The sequence below is a fragment of the Chiloscyllium plagiosum genome, unplaced genomic scaffold (assembly GCF_037043375.1).
Source record: "Chiloscyllium plagiosum isolate Xiang-an unplaced genomic scaffold, Cpla_swu_hap1 HiC_scaffold_35, whole genome shotgun sequence".
Taxonomy (NCBI): Eukaryota; Metazoa; Chordata; class Chondrichthyes; order Orectolobiformes; family Hemiscylliidae; genus Chiloscyllium; species Chiloscyllium plagiosum.
In genome coordinates this window covers 57,686,047-57,698,721 of record NW_028270173.1, presented here as the reverse complement: position 1 = coordinate 57,698,721, position 12,675 = coordinate 57,686,047, and the positions used below count along the sequence as shown (strand labels likewise).

Below are 12,675 nucleotides of genomic sequence, written 5' to 3'. Positions count from 1 at the left end.
GCCTTCCGCTAAGGAGATGAGACCATTAATGAATAAATTAAAAATAAGTTAAATGAAGCTTAAAATAAAAATTTGGTCCCTGAGTGGATGATCCAGTCCTATCCCTCCCATGGTCACTGATAATGGAAAGCCTGAAGAAATGAACACCATGTGCTCCAAGGATGACTAAGCACAGACAGACACATTGAGTCAGGCCAAACAGTAGTGTCAACTGAAGACTGCCTGATGTACAAACTTACTAATGGTCACCTTGGTCACAGTCGGGCTTATTGGTTTCAATGTTGTATTAGATAGGATGATGCCTAATGTTATTTAGTTATTCTACAAGAGAAGGATACAGAGAGCAGGAAACTACAAGCCAGCTAGCTCATAGCCATTGGAAAATTATTAGAAGCCATTAAAGAAATTATAGCAGGGCACTGATAAGTTCAAGGAAATCAGGCTGAGCCAACATGGTTTTGTAAAGGGGAAATGTTTAATCCATCTGTCAGAGTTCTTGGAGAAAGCAATGTGTGCTGTGAATAAAGGGGAACCCATGAACGTACTGTATTTTGATTTTCTGTTGACATATTATAAAACGTCAGATCAGAAGTATTTATAGGAAATAAAAGATTGCAGTGAAAGGCATTGCCCATTGGAATGGATAGAAGACTGACTAAGTAACTGGAAACAGAGCATAGGCACAAATGGGTCTTTTGTAGGTTGGCAGCATGTCATGAGTGGCATGCCACAGAGATCTGCTGTGACCTGAATTGTTTACTATTTATAAACATCTTTTGGATGAAATGAGTGAAGATATAGGTATTGCCAAATTTGCGGATAACACACAAAAAAGGAAGTAACATTTGAAGAGGACAAAAGGAGATTATGAGAGGCAAAGATCTGGCAAATGGAATATCAGGTGAGAAAATGTGACATTGACCTAAATGATGTTGGAGGTGCTAGTGTTGGACTGGGGTGGACAAAGTTAAAAGTCACACAGCACTATGTTATAGGACTGTGGATGCTGGAGATCAGAGCTGAAAAATGTGTTTCTGGAAAAGCGCAGCAGGTCAGGCAGCATCCAAGGAGCAAGAGAATCGACGTTTCGGGCTTAAGCCCTTCTTCAGGAATGAGGGAGGTGTGCCAAATAGGCTAAGATAAAAGGTAGGGAGGAGGGACTTGGGGGAGGGGCGTTGGGAATGCAATAGGTGGAAGGAGGTTAAGGTGAAGGTGATAGGCCGGAGAGCGGATGGGGGCGGAGAGGTCGGGAAAAAGATTGCAGGTCAAGAAGGCGGTGCTGAGTCTGAGGGTTGGGACTGAGATAAGGTGGGGGGGAGGGGAAATGGGGAAGCTGGAGAAATCTGCATTCATCCCTTGTGGTTGGAGGGTTCCTAGGCAGAAGATGAGGCACTCTTCCTCCAGGCGTCGTGTTGCCATGGTCTGGCGATGGAGGAGGCTAAGGACCTGCATGTCCTTGGTGGAGTGGGAGGGGGAGTTGAAGTGTTGAGCCACGGGGTGGTTGGGTTGGTTGGTGCGGGTGTCCCAGTGGTGTTCCCTGAAATGTTCTGCAAGTAGGCGGCTTGTCTCCCCAATGTATAGGAGGCCACATTGGGTGCAGTGAATGCAGTAAATAATGTGTGTGGAGGTGCAGGTGAATTTGTGATGGATATGGAAGGATCCCTTGGGGCCTTGGAGGGAAGTGAGGGGAGAGGTGTGGGCACAAGTTTTGCATTTCTTGCGGTTACAGGGGAAGGTGCCGGGAGTGGAGGTTGGGTTGGTGGGGGGTGTGGACCTGATGAGGGAGTCGCAGAGGGAGTGGTCGCTCCTGAATGCTGATAGGGATGGGGAGGGAAATATATCCTTGGTGGTGGGATTCATTTGGAGGTGGTGGAAATGACGGCGGATGATACGATGTATCTGGAGGTTGGTGGGGTGGTAGGTGAGGACCAGTGGGGTTCTGTCCTGGTGGCGATTGGAGGGGCAGGGTTCAAGGGCGGAGGAGCGGGAAGTGGAGGAGATGCACTGGAGGGCATCGTCGATCACGTCTGGGGGGAAATTGCAGTCTTTGAAGAAGGAGGCCATCTGGGTTGTACTGTTTTGGAACTGGTCCTCCTGGGAGCAGATACGGCGGAGACGAAGGAATTGGGAATATGGGATGGCGTTTTACAGGGGGCAGGGTGGGAGGAGGTGTAACTCCGCCGCCTACTTGTAGAATGTTTCAGAGAACATCTCTAGCCCCTCCCCCAAGTTCCCTCCTCCCTACCTTTTATCTAAGCCTGCTTGGCACACCCTCCTCACTCCTGAAGAAGGGCTTATGCCCGAAATGTCAATTCTCCTGCTCCTTGGATGCTGCCTGACCTGCTGCGCTTTTCCAGCAACACATTTTTCAGTACTATGTTATAGTCCAACAGGTTTATTTGGAAGTACTAGCTTTCGGAGCGCTGCTCCTTCATCAGGTAGCTGTTGGGACAGGATCATAGGACACAGAATTTATCACATAAGATCAACTGATGCAATATATTGAACAAACCTAGATTGCTGTTAATTATCTGATGAAGAAGCAGTGCTCCGAAAGCTTGTACTTCCAAACAAACCTATTGGACTCTAACTTGGTGTTGTGTAAAAATGATCTAAATGGTGAACATTGAGATGCAGAGAATCTGGGTGTCCTAAAGCATTAATCACAAAAGGAACAAGAAATAATTAGGAAATATACAAGATTCCAATAGGGCTTGTTTGGATAAATGTTGAGAAGATGTTTCTACTACTGAGGGTGGAAAAAAAGGTTATAATTTACTGCAAAGGGAATTGAATACAAAAATAAAGAGGTGCTGCTTCAGCTACACAAAGTACTGGTGAGACTGCATCTGGAGTACTGGTCACAGTATTGGTCATCTTATTACAGGAAGGATGTAAATGCATTGAAGACTTACTTATACATTTACCTGGAATTGTGTGGGTTATTTTATGTGGAAAGGTTATACAGGCTAAGCATGTATCCACTAGAGTTTGGATGAGTAAGAGGTGACTTGATTAGATTGGGTTGGGATATCTAGTCGGCATGGACGGGTTGGACCGAAGGGTCTGTTTCCATGCTGTACATTTCTATGACTCTATGACAGAGTAGACATGGAGAGGGTGTTTCCAGGTAGAAGCAGAAACCTTGAATATTTGTAAGAAACATTTGGATAGATTCTTGTTAATTAAGGGAGTGAAAGGTTAGCGGAGTACACGGGAGTATAGATTTGAGGTTGCAGTCATGATCTTACTGAATGGTGGAGCAGGCTCATAAGAACATAAGAAATAGGAGCAGGAATAGGCCATTTGGCCTCTCAAGCCTGCTCCAACATTCAACAAGATGTAATCTGACTCAGACCTCAATTCTTTGATGTTTCAAAAACCAATCTACCTCCTCTTTAAATACTTTAAGAAATCTAGCACAGACAACTCTCGAGGATAGAGAATTCCAGATAGTCACTAGTCTCTGAGAGAAGAAATGCCTTTGTGTCTCAGTTTTAAATGAGTGTCCCGTCTCCTATAATTGTGTCCCCTATTGTGAGATTCCCTCAGTAGTGGAAACATCTTCTCAACATTTATCCAAACAAGCCCTATTGGAATCCTGTATATTTCAAAAATATCACTCTCATTCTTCTAAACTTTAATGAAAAAAGGTCTGACCTATTTGTTCATTCATGACAAGTGAACCTCATCATACCAGGAATCAGCCAAGTGAATCTCTTTTGAACTGTCTCCAATGTCAGTGTATTCTTTCTTAAACACAGGGACCAAAACTAGACACAGTGGCCTCATCAACACCTTGTACAGTTATAACAAGACCTCCTTATTTTTAAACTCCAAGCCCCTTGCAATAAAGGCCAAAATCCCATTTGCCGTTTTCATTACTTGTTGCACCTGCATGTTAACATTTTGTGTTTCATACACAAGAAAGCCCAGATCCCTCTGTTACTGAAATTTATTTGGAGTCTCCTTGAAATTTAAATAAAGCCTGACTCTTGATTCTTCCCATCAAAGTGCAAGACCCCACACTTTCCTTCACTAAATTACATCTGTCATGTTTTTGCTCATTCACCCAACCTATTAACTGCCTCATACGTATTTCTTATTTCCTCATCACATCATGTCCTCTCACCAATTTTTATATCATCAGCAAATTTGTGCACATTATGCTCTACTGTCTTCTCCAAGTCATTAATATAGATAATAAATAATTGAGGCCTGAGGACAGGTCCTTGTGATACACCATTAGTTATGACTTTCCAATTTGAAGAAGACCATTAATCCCAACTATCTGTCTTCTATGTGTGTTAACCAATCCTCAGTCCATGCTAATACATTAGCCCTAATACCAAGAGACCCTACCTTGTGCAAACCCTTTTACATGGCACCTTATCAAATTCTTTCTGGAAGTCCAAATACACCACATCTACTGGTTCACCTTTATCTGTTTGTTATATCCTCAAAGAACTCTGGCAAATTTGTCAAACATTTCCCTTTCACAAAATCAGGTTAGCTCTGTTTGATTGCTTTAAGCAATCTATCCAACAATGGTTGTTAGGCTAACTGGCTTATAATTTCCTAATTTCTGATTTTTCTCTTTTCTTGAACAGAAAAGTCACATTGATGTTTTTCCAATTCACCAAATTATTCTCTTGGAACATTGTGAATTCTGGAATATTTCCACCCTCACTTTCACAGCCACTTCCACTTTCACAGCCATTTTCTTAAAATCCCTTGGATGCAGATAATCAGGTTCTGGTGAAGTGTCTACCTTCAATCTCATTAGTTTGACATGTATTTTGACTCTCATGATAGAAACTGTGACAAGATCTTTCCTCTCACTTGCTTATCTGTTGTCTTTGGATGTTATTAGTGTCCTCTATATTGAAGACCGATGCAAAATATTGTTTTAAATTGTTGGCCATTTACCTATTCTTTTATCAATTCCCCAGTTTTGACCTCGTTTTCTTATTTTAGGTATTCTCTTTTTATGTACCTTTAGAAAGTCTTGATGTTTTGTTTCCATATTTCATGCTAATTTATTAGCATAATCGATTTTCTCCCTCTTTATTAGTTTTTTAGCCAACTGCTGCTTGCTCCTAAAATAATTCCCAGTCCTCTGGCCTACCGCAAGTTTCTGCCACTTTGTATGCTTTTATTTATTAGATACTCTCCTTTAGTGCCTCTTTTAACTACAGTTGGTTCATCCTTCTCATTGAATCCTTCCTTCTGACCTGAATTAACATTCTCTGAGTATTATGAAGTATTTTCTAAACGTCTGCCACTGCTCCTCTGCTAACTCTAGTACTGAAGAAGTACAGATGTTCTCTTGTGATGGGCTTCATTTGAACCATGATGGCACCCGTGTCCTGGCGAACTGTATAATTTAGTATATTTTCCAGGCCAACTCTTGCACAACTCTTTCTTCACATTTCTGTTTGCTCTCCCTCAAACTGAATTTGAAATTCTACCATATTGTGATCACTATCCCCAAGTGAATAATTAACTTTGAGATCTCTGATCAATCTTACTTCCTTACAAAAACTAACCTGTTCATGGGAAGGCTGTGCAATGTACTACTCTAAGAAACAGTTCCTAATGCATTCTACAAACTCAGCTTCCACGTTACCCTTGATCACCTGATTTGTCCACTTGACACGCAGATTAAAATCACCCAAGACAATTGTAGTGTTCTTCTTACACAGCATCATTATTTCTGCTTTATACTTTATCTATCAGAGAGACAATTCTTCAGGAGCCTTTACATGACCCCCACCTGTATCTTCTATCCCTTGTTATTCCTATGTCTACGCTAACTGATTCCATATTGTTATCTGTTGCACCTATAGCACTAATTACCATGATATTGTAGTGGTCCTTTATTAAAAATGCTACCCCATTACTTATTTCTTTCTGCCTATTCTTCCCAAACATTGAATATTCTTGAATATTAAATTACTAGTCTTATCCTTGCAACCACATCTTGGTAGCAGCTATAATCATCATTTATTCCTGTTTGTGCCATCCAGTCATCTATCTGGTTACAAATGTTGTGTGCATTTCGATAATGAGCCTACGCTTTGACAATCTGCTATTATTACATGCATTGGTTCGAACCTGTTGTTATCTTCTGTATATATTTTAGACCCCTTCCTATCACATAGTGATTATTGTTCACCTTGGCACTAACCTGTACCTCTGCTCTCTGTTTTCTTTTTGATTTTTTTAAGTGCACCTTTCTACCCTTCCATTAATCAGTTTATCTGCAACCCTTGTTATATGATTAGCTAGGACATTGGTGAAGCCCATTGCAAGAGAACAGCTCTTTTCCCAGTATTGGTGTCAGTGTTCCCTAAATCAGAATCTATTTATCCCACACTAATCTGTGAGTCATATATTTAGCTATTTAATGTTATTTACCCAATGACAAATTTGCATGTGGTTCAGGTAGCAATCTGGAGATTGTTACTGTGTGTTGCTGCTTTGTAATTTAGCAGAGATGTTCATAAGCAGAATCTCTTTCCCAGTCCTACCCACGTTGTTGGTACCTACGTAGAGCTTAACAATTGGATGCTTCTTCTCCCTTTTCACGTTCCTCTCTGGCCCTGAATTTTGATACAGCCTTCAGTCTTTGTTGTAGAGAATAGTATCAGGAGTAAGAATCTTGTACCTATTGAACTCCTGAAACTCCTCCAAAGCTAAATTCTGGATCTCTATACTTGTCCTACTCATAGTCATATCCTGCTCCTGCAATTTGTCAACTGCTGTACTCCGACTCCTTCCTCATATATTTGCTGAGGAGAGTTTGCAATTGGCTCCTTATTGTTTCTGGTGAACTAGTTAACTACATTTTAATTGTAAAGAGACATACGGCCTTATACTTGGAAAAAAAGAATTTTAAACATTTGTTGTTGCTAACTGAGCAGCTTGACAAGGGAGGAATTCATTCACCCTCCTCACCTGGTCATTGGAACGGGATCTAGGATCTTAAATTTTTCTGCCCCATAAGCCCTTGCAATTAGCTCAGCCTCTTTAAGCAAACACCTTCCCAGCCAATGAGAAAGGGAACTGATACTTCCACCACCAATAGGAAGTGAACTAGCTTTTTTTCCCATCGTCAAAACTTGTATAATTTAGAAATGAAAATCTTTATAGAAGTAAGGCTTGCATAATTTTGGTGGATGGCTCTCAGATTTAACACCAAGTGTTTGCAAGTTGATAATTAATTTGTTTGGGTAAGTTACGGACACGGAGGAGAAAGTAAGGACTGCAGATGCTGGAGATCAGAGTTGAGGATGTAGTGCTGGAAAAGCCCATCAGGTCAGGCAGCATCCAAGGCAGCATTCCTGATGAAGGGCTTATGTTCGAAACGTTGACTCTCCTGCTCCTTGGATGCTGCCTGACTGGCTGTGCTTTTCCAGCAACACACGCTCGACTATGTTATGGACACGTATATCATGGCATGGAACCTCTGGCTCAGAGGGAGGAGTACTACGTACTGCACAATGTTGTCTTCAGTTAGAGAAAGGCATTGGATAATACACAATGAGTTTTGGATAATATCCCACAAACGTATAAATTTTACAAGTCCAAAATGTAAAATCCCAGCCATTATCTGTTATTTCTATACGTGGTTGGTCAACTATTAAAAGGCTTGTTGAATGAAGGAGGACTTTGTAGTGAAGATTGAGGTATTAATAATGATAAGCTACCACCAGAGTATTGCTGATTAATAATTCAAACACTTTGGTACTGTGTGAAGAAAATTCAGGTTAAGAGGTTGACAGTCTTAGGACATAAGTCTTTGACTATTCAACTTCTTATCTTAGTACTGGTAACATCATACAACTTAATTTGACAGTCAAATACCATAATTTGGGGTCATATTACTTCTGTAACTGTCATTTTTGACCATTTTCTCATGGAAACTATTGGGAAAAATTTCTCTTTTTTAAACAGACTGTACAATATCCAAGATTAAGATGATGGTTCTGCAATTCTCGCTAAATAAGATGTTTAATGGCCAACAATTGTACTCCTCTCATAGACTGTACATGGCAAACTATTTGCAAGCATTTTATAGCAATTGGAAAAATGCTTCACATTCCTTGAATCATTTTTGGCTGTGAATAGCAAATATAAGATAGAGGTTAGAATACAGATGTGTAAAGTCAGAGAAATATAAATTAGGGCACAGCTTTGTCAGTTAGGCAGCAAAAGACTGAGAAGGATGAAATACAAGAGAAATGACTCAGAATTAGGTACAGAAACATGACCTCTCAGTGAAGGGAGGCCAGCCGAGCAAGTTCATTTTATATTGTGCGAATTTTTATTATCTTGACAATAAATTATTACTCCAAATTGTACAAACACTAAAATCAAGCAGTATATCATATCTCACTATACTGTCTCTGTGATTTCCGAATGAATGCTTTTCTGAACGACAGGCCTCCAGTTTAGCCCGAGCCTGCTCTTTGCTTTTAATTTCCTATCTCCCCAAAATACAACCTTCCAATCAATCATCTTCAACTACTACCACAGGCTTACTGTCAATACTCTAATTGGCCTCTTCTCGAAACTGTTGAACTATCAGTTCACTTTAATCAGTGACTGGAAATTGAGCTTTATTGAATTGACCCGAATTTTCCAGGTCTGTATGTGACAGTGTCAGAGCTCAGCTTGGTCAAGGAGGACATCAGACACCACTACACATGTCAACACAAGTGCAATAAAGTGCTGGATTCAGAAAGGGCTGATTTGAAGGCTCTGCTTTGCGCTGCTCCTCACAGTCTCGGAATTAATTAAAACAAATGAAGGGTATGAAGTTACAGTACTTCTCCACAAAGGATTCCTTAAATGGGTCAAAAATCTTAATCGCAACCAAATAAACATTTTGGAACTGAAAATCAACTTCTCGAAGCACAGAGTCCCATTCCTTCAGATTTTAATTAAAGTCGGAGATTTTTCAAAAATCCATGTTATTTTTTCTTTCAATCTTGCTTATCCCTTTGATACCACATTTCTTCTTCTGTGTATGTGTATAATTTTACATTGGATTAAATATTTCACATATCCAGGTGTAGACTGTGTATTTCAGAGAACATTCAACAGCTGATTGCTCGCCCTGATCCTAAATGCTACAGCTTGCGTCCTGAATAAGATCTTTAAATACAGACGGCGCAAGGACTCAGGGACTCTGTGCTTTTGTTGGCGAGCACAAACTCCAGAGTAACACCTTTCAAGGTTTCACACGACTGGAAAATCCAGGACAATTTTAAAGAAAAAGATTCTGAGGAAACAAAAATCGTATTACTGTGACATTCCATGCTTTAAATGGAATTGGGCGGGACGCAACACTTGCTATAATGTACCAACTCAGGTTGAAAAGAACATCACTAACACCACACTGTACCCAGTGAGGTCAGGGTTATTGATATAAAAAAAACCCACAGGCTGCACTCCCAGTAATCAGAGAACATGTGTTGATATTTATAATATATTTATAACTTGTCGTTTTAAAACTCACATTTTCCAGCCCAGGCTCCATGAATCAAAACCAGCACCAACACAGAAAAGTAATTCCTTGCTTCCATTCTGAGTTTCTTGATTCTGTGAGAGGCGACAGTGTACACTCGGTGCCAGCTCCTCCTGGATTGCTGTGTTTTTCTCTCTCTCAAGTTAGTTTCTATCTCACTCACTGTAGTGAAGTATATTTGTGTAATTGACGTGTGGTTTAGCATTAATAAGCCAATCACAAATAGAGATCTCCTCCATCAGCTGTTTCCAGGTGAAATCCAAGCCTGTTCTGACTTGCTCTGAGCCCTGAGCTTTATTCGAGAATAAATAGCAGTGAGATGAAGATATTTTGTGTAGAGATCTTTGGATGTGAAGAGATATCTGTTTACTTGTATTGAACTAATAGGTTATGGTAATAATGTTACTGTCTTCAGTATCTGCTAATTTCCTCCATGTCTGTTCCAAATTCTCAGGTGAGACCCCACATCTATCCATTAAATGAACAGTCTTTACAGGGTGAGGAAAACAGAAAATTATAGAAATGATAGAAAATTTCAGCAAATATTCAGAACTCTCCCCTCTTTGTTGCTTTTTCTCCTTTCCCCTTTGCTGAAGATGTTTCTAACGGAGGGTGCAAGGTTAATATAAGGTGGGACAGACGCATCAGTCAGTCAAAATCACAAAATCGCAAGGGTTGAAAATATTTCAGGTTTGAGTTTGGGGACTTTGCTCCTTTTAATCGATGGTCAGTTGCTGTCATTACTTCTTCCCAATCTCTTCTTCTTTGCCTTGTGACAAGCATAAATATACTTGATCCTGACAAACTCTTGATGATGTGTATATGTTTATGATGATGTGTATATGTTTACTGCCAGCATTGCTTCACCTTTTGAACCTATTACACACATGGTCTAAAGCGATCACATTCCCAGTGTCCCATCATGTTCCCAAAGCAATTAATCATCCAGCAACTGGCTGAAAAATTACAAGACCGGAGTTTTCCCCCCAGCATTGCCTATATCAGAGGTGGGCTTGAAGCATCAGAATGAATTAAATATGAGTGGATGTATCACATTGACTGTCTTCGTTGGAAGTCTGATCAGCTATCAGATTCGGGGTAGCAAATAAAATATAGAAATCTGCCGCTGGAGGTGTGCAGAATGGATGTTACCAAATTTGTAGTTGCTTTTACATAATTTCACGTCCCCTTTTCCATTGAGCTGATTGATTCAGTAAGCGAGTGATGAAATACACTATTGGTTGTTTTACACAGATGAAGTCCACTTTGTATCCCAGTGAATGCTGAGCAGAGACTTGGACACTGTGGCATCAACTCAACAGCAAGAATGTTCATACAATTTTTGACTGGGAAGCTGATCCATTTTCCACATCATGAAGAAATGATAATTCTCCTGAGCAACATTCCGAATTGCCCAGGATTGTCGTATGTGGAGTCCAGCTTACTCTATAAACTAATTCAAATACAATCTGGCTGTTACTGGGTCAAATGTTGAATCCAAATTCACACAGAATGTTGAAATTGAACTTCAGTTTGTGAAACAGAGTGCCTTTACAATGTCTCCCCCTGCAGGAGTAATTTTGCATTCTCTTACCAATCCATGATGTGGATTGAGGTGGACAAAGTTAAAAATCACACAACACCAGTTATAGTCCAACAGGTTTATTTGAAGCACGAGGTTTTGGAGCACTGGTCCTTCATCAGGTGGTTGTGAAGTAGGACCAGAAGACACAGAATTTATAGCAAAATAACTACAGTATCAAGCAGCTGAATTGATATATCAAATCTAAATTTGTTTAAGTTTAACTTCCAAATAAATATGATGGATTAAAACCTGGCGTTGTGTGATTTTTAACCTCACCAATCCAGTGAGTCTCTGAGTACGAGTCCTGAACAACAAGACTCGTAGGATGTGAGCATCACTGGCTGGGCCAGCATTTATTGAGGTCCCACATTGCCATTGAGAATGTGATGGTTAGTTGCCTTCTTGAGCAACTGGACTTCATGTGTTGTATGTTCACCTACAATGCCGTTTGGGAGGGAATTCCAGGATTTTAACCCAGCAACAATGAAGGAATGGCAATATGTTTCCAAGTCAGGATGGTAAGTGGCTTGGAGGGAAACCTGAAGGAGATGGTGTTCCCATGAGCTGCCCTTATCCTTCTAGATGGAACTGGTTGTGGGTTTGGAAGGTACTGTCTAATGATCTTTGGTGAATTTCTATGGTACATCTTGTAGATAGTACACACTGCTGCTACTGAGCGCCGGTGATGGAGGGAGTGGATGTTTGTAGATGTGGTGCCAATCAAACAGGGTGCTTTGTCCTGGACGGTGTCAAATTTCTTGAATGTTTTTGGAGCTGCATCCATCCAGGCAAGTGGGGAGTATTCCATCACACTCCTTACTTGTGCCTTGTAGATGGTGGACAGGCTTTGCGAGATTCAGGAAGCGAATTACTTGCCACAGTATTCCTAGTCTCTGACCTGCTCTTGTAGCCACTGTATGTTCAATGTTGGACTCATATTATTTTCCCAATTTTCTGCCTGTGCCCATGTTATTCAGTGCCTGGTAAGATTCTGCCTAATGATTCACACAACCTGCACCATAAGTAGTCAGGAGCGACCATTCTGACCATAACCAGACACTATGGCAACAAAATTATTAAACAACAAAACAAAAGTATTACAAGGCTGAATGTTACAGCCAATATCATCTTCAAGTAAATTAATAGAAAGAGAATGGGACATTGTGTAAAGCAGACTGCTCCTTAACTATTAGGCCTTTTGAAGCTCCTGGCATGGACCAATCTCACACACAGGACTGAATTAATTGTGGGTCTACTTATAGCACATGGACTGCATTAGTTCAGGAAGGTGTCTCACCCCTACCTTCTCAAGGGGCAACTAGGGACAGGCAATAAATGCTGGTCCAGCCAGTGACACCCAAATCTCATGAAAGAATGCAAACAAACTGAAGATGTTCCCTATGTCTCGAGCAAATTGTCATATTTTCCAACCAAGTGTTGAATAACAAGTTGAGATTCTCCCCAGTAAATAGGGAGAGGTCTGTTTGCCTGTGTTAACATGCATTAAAATCTTATCATTATTTAATCAGCTCCATTAATATGCAGTTTCCCGTCT

General features: G+C 40.6%; 1 protein-coding gene across 1 annotated transcript in view; it reads right to left on the bottom strand.

Annotated features, from left to right (window-relative positions):
- LOC122541155 (RLA class II histocompatibility antigen, DP alpha-1 chain-like) overlaps window positions 1–9,686 on the bottom strand; it is a 96,521-nt gene extending 86,835 nt beyond the window's left edge. Inside the window, exon 1 of the mRNA XM_087979719.1 lies at window positions 9,527–9,686. Within this exon, the coding sequence (XP_087835845.1) occupies window positions 9,527–9,593 (67 nt within the window). The 5' untranslated portion in view covers window positions 9,594–9,686. The remainder of the gene's footprint in view (window positions 1–9,526) is intronic.
- Between the last annotated feature and the right edge of the window lie 2,989 nt (window positions 9,687–12,675).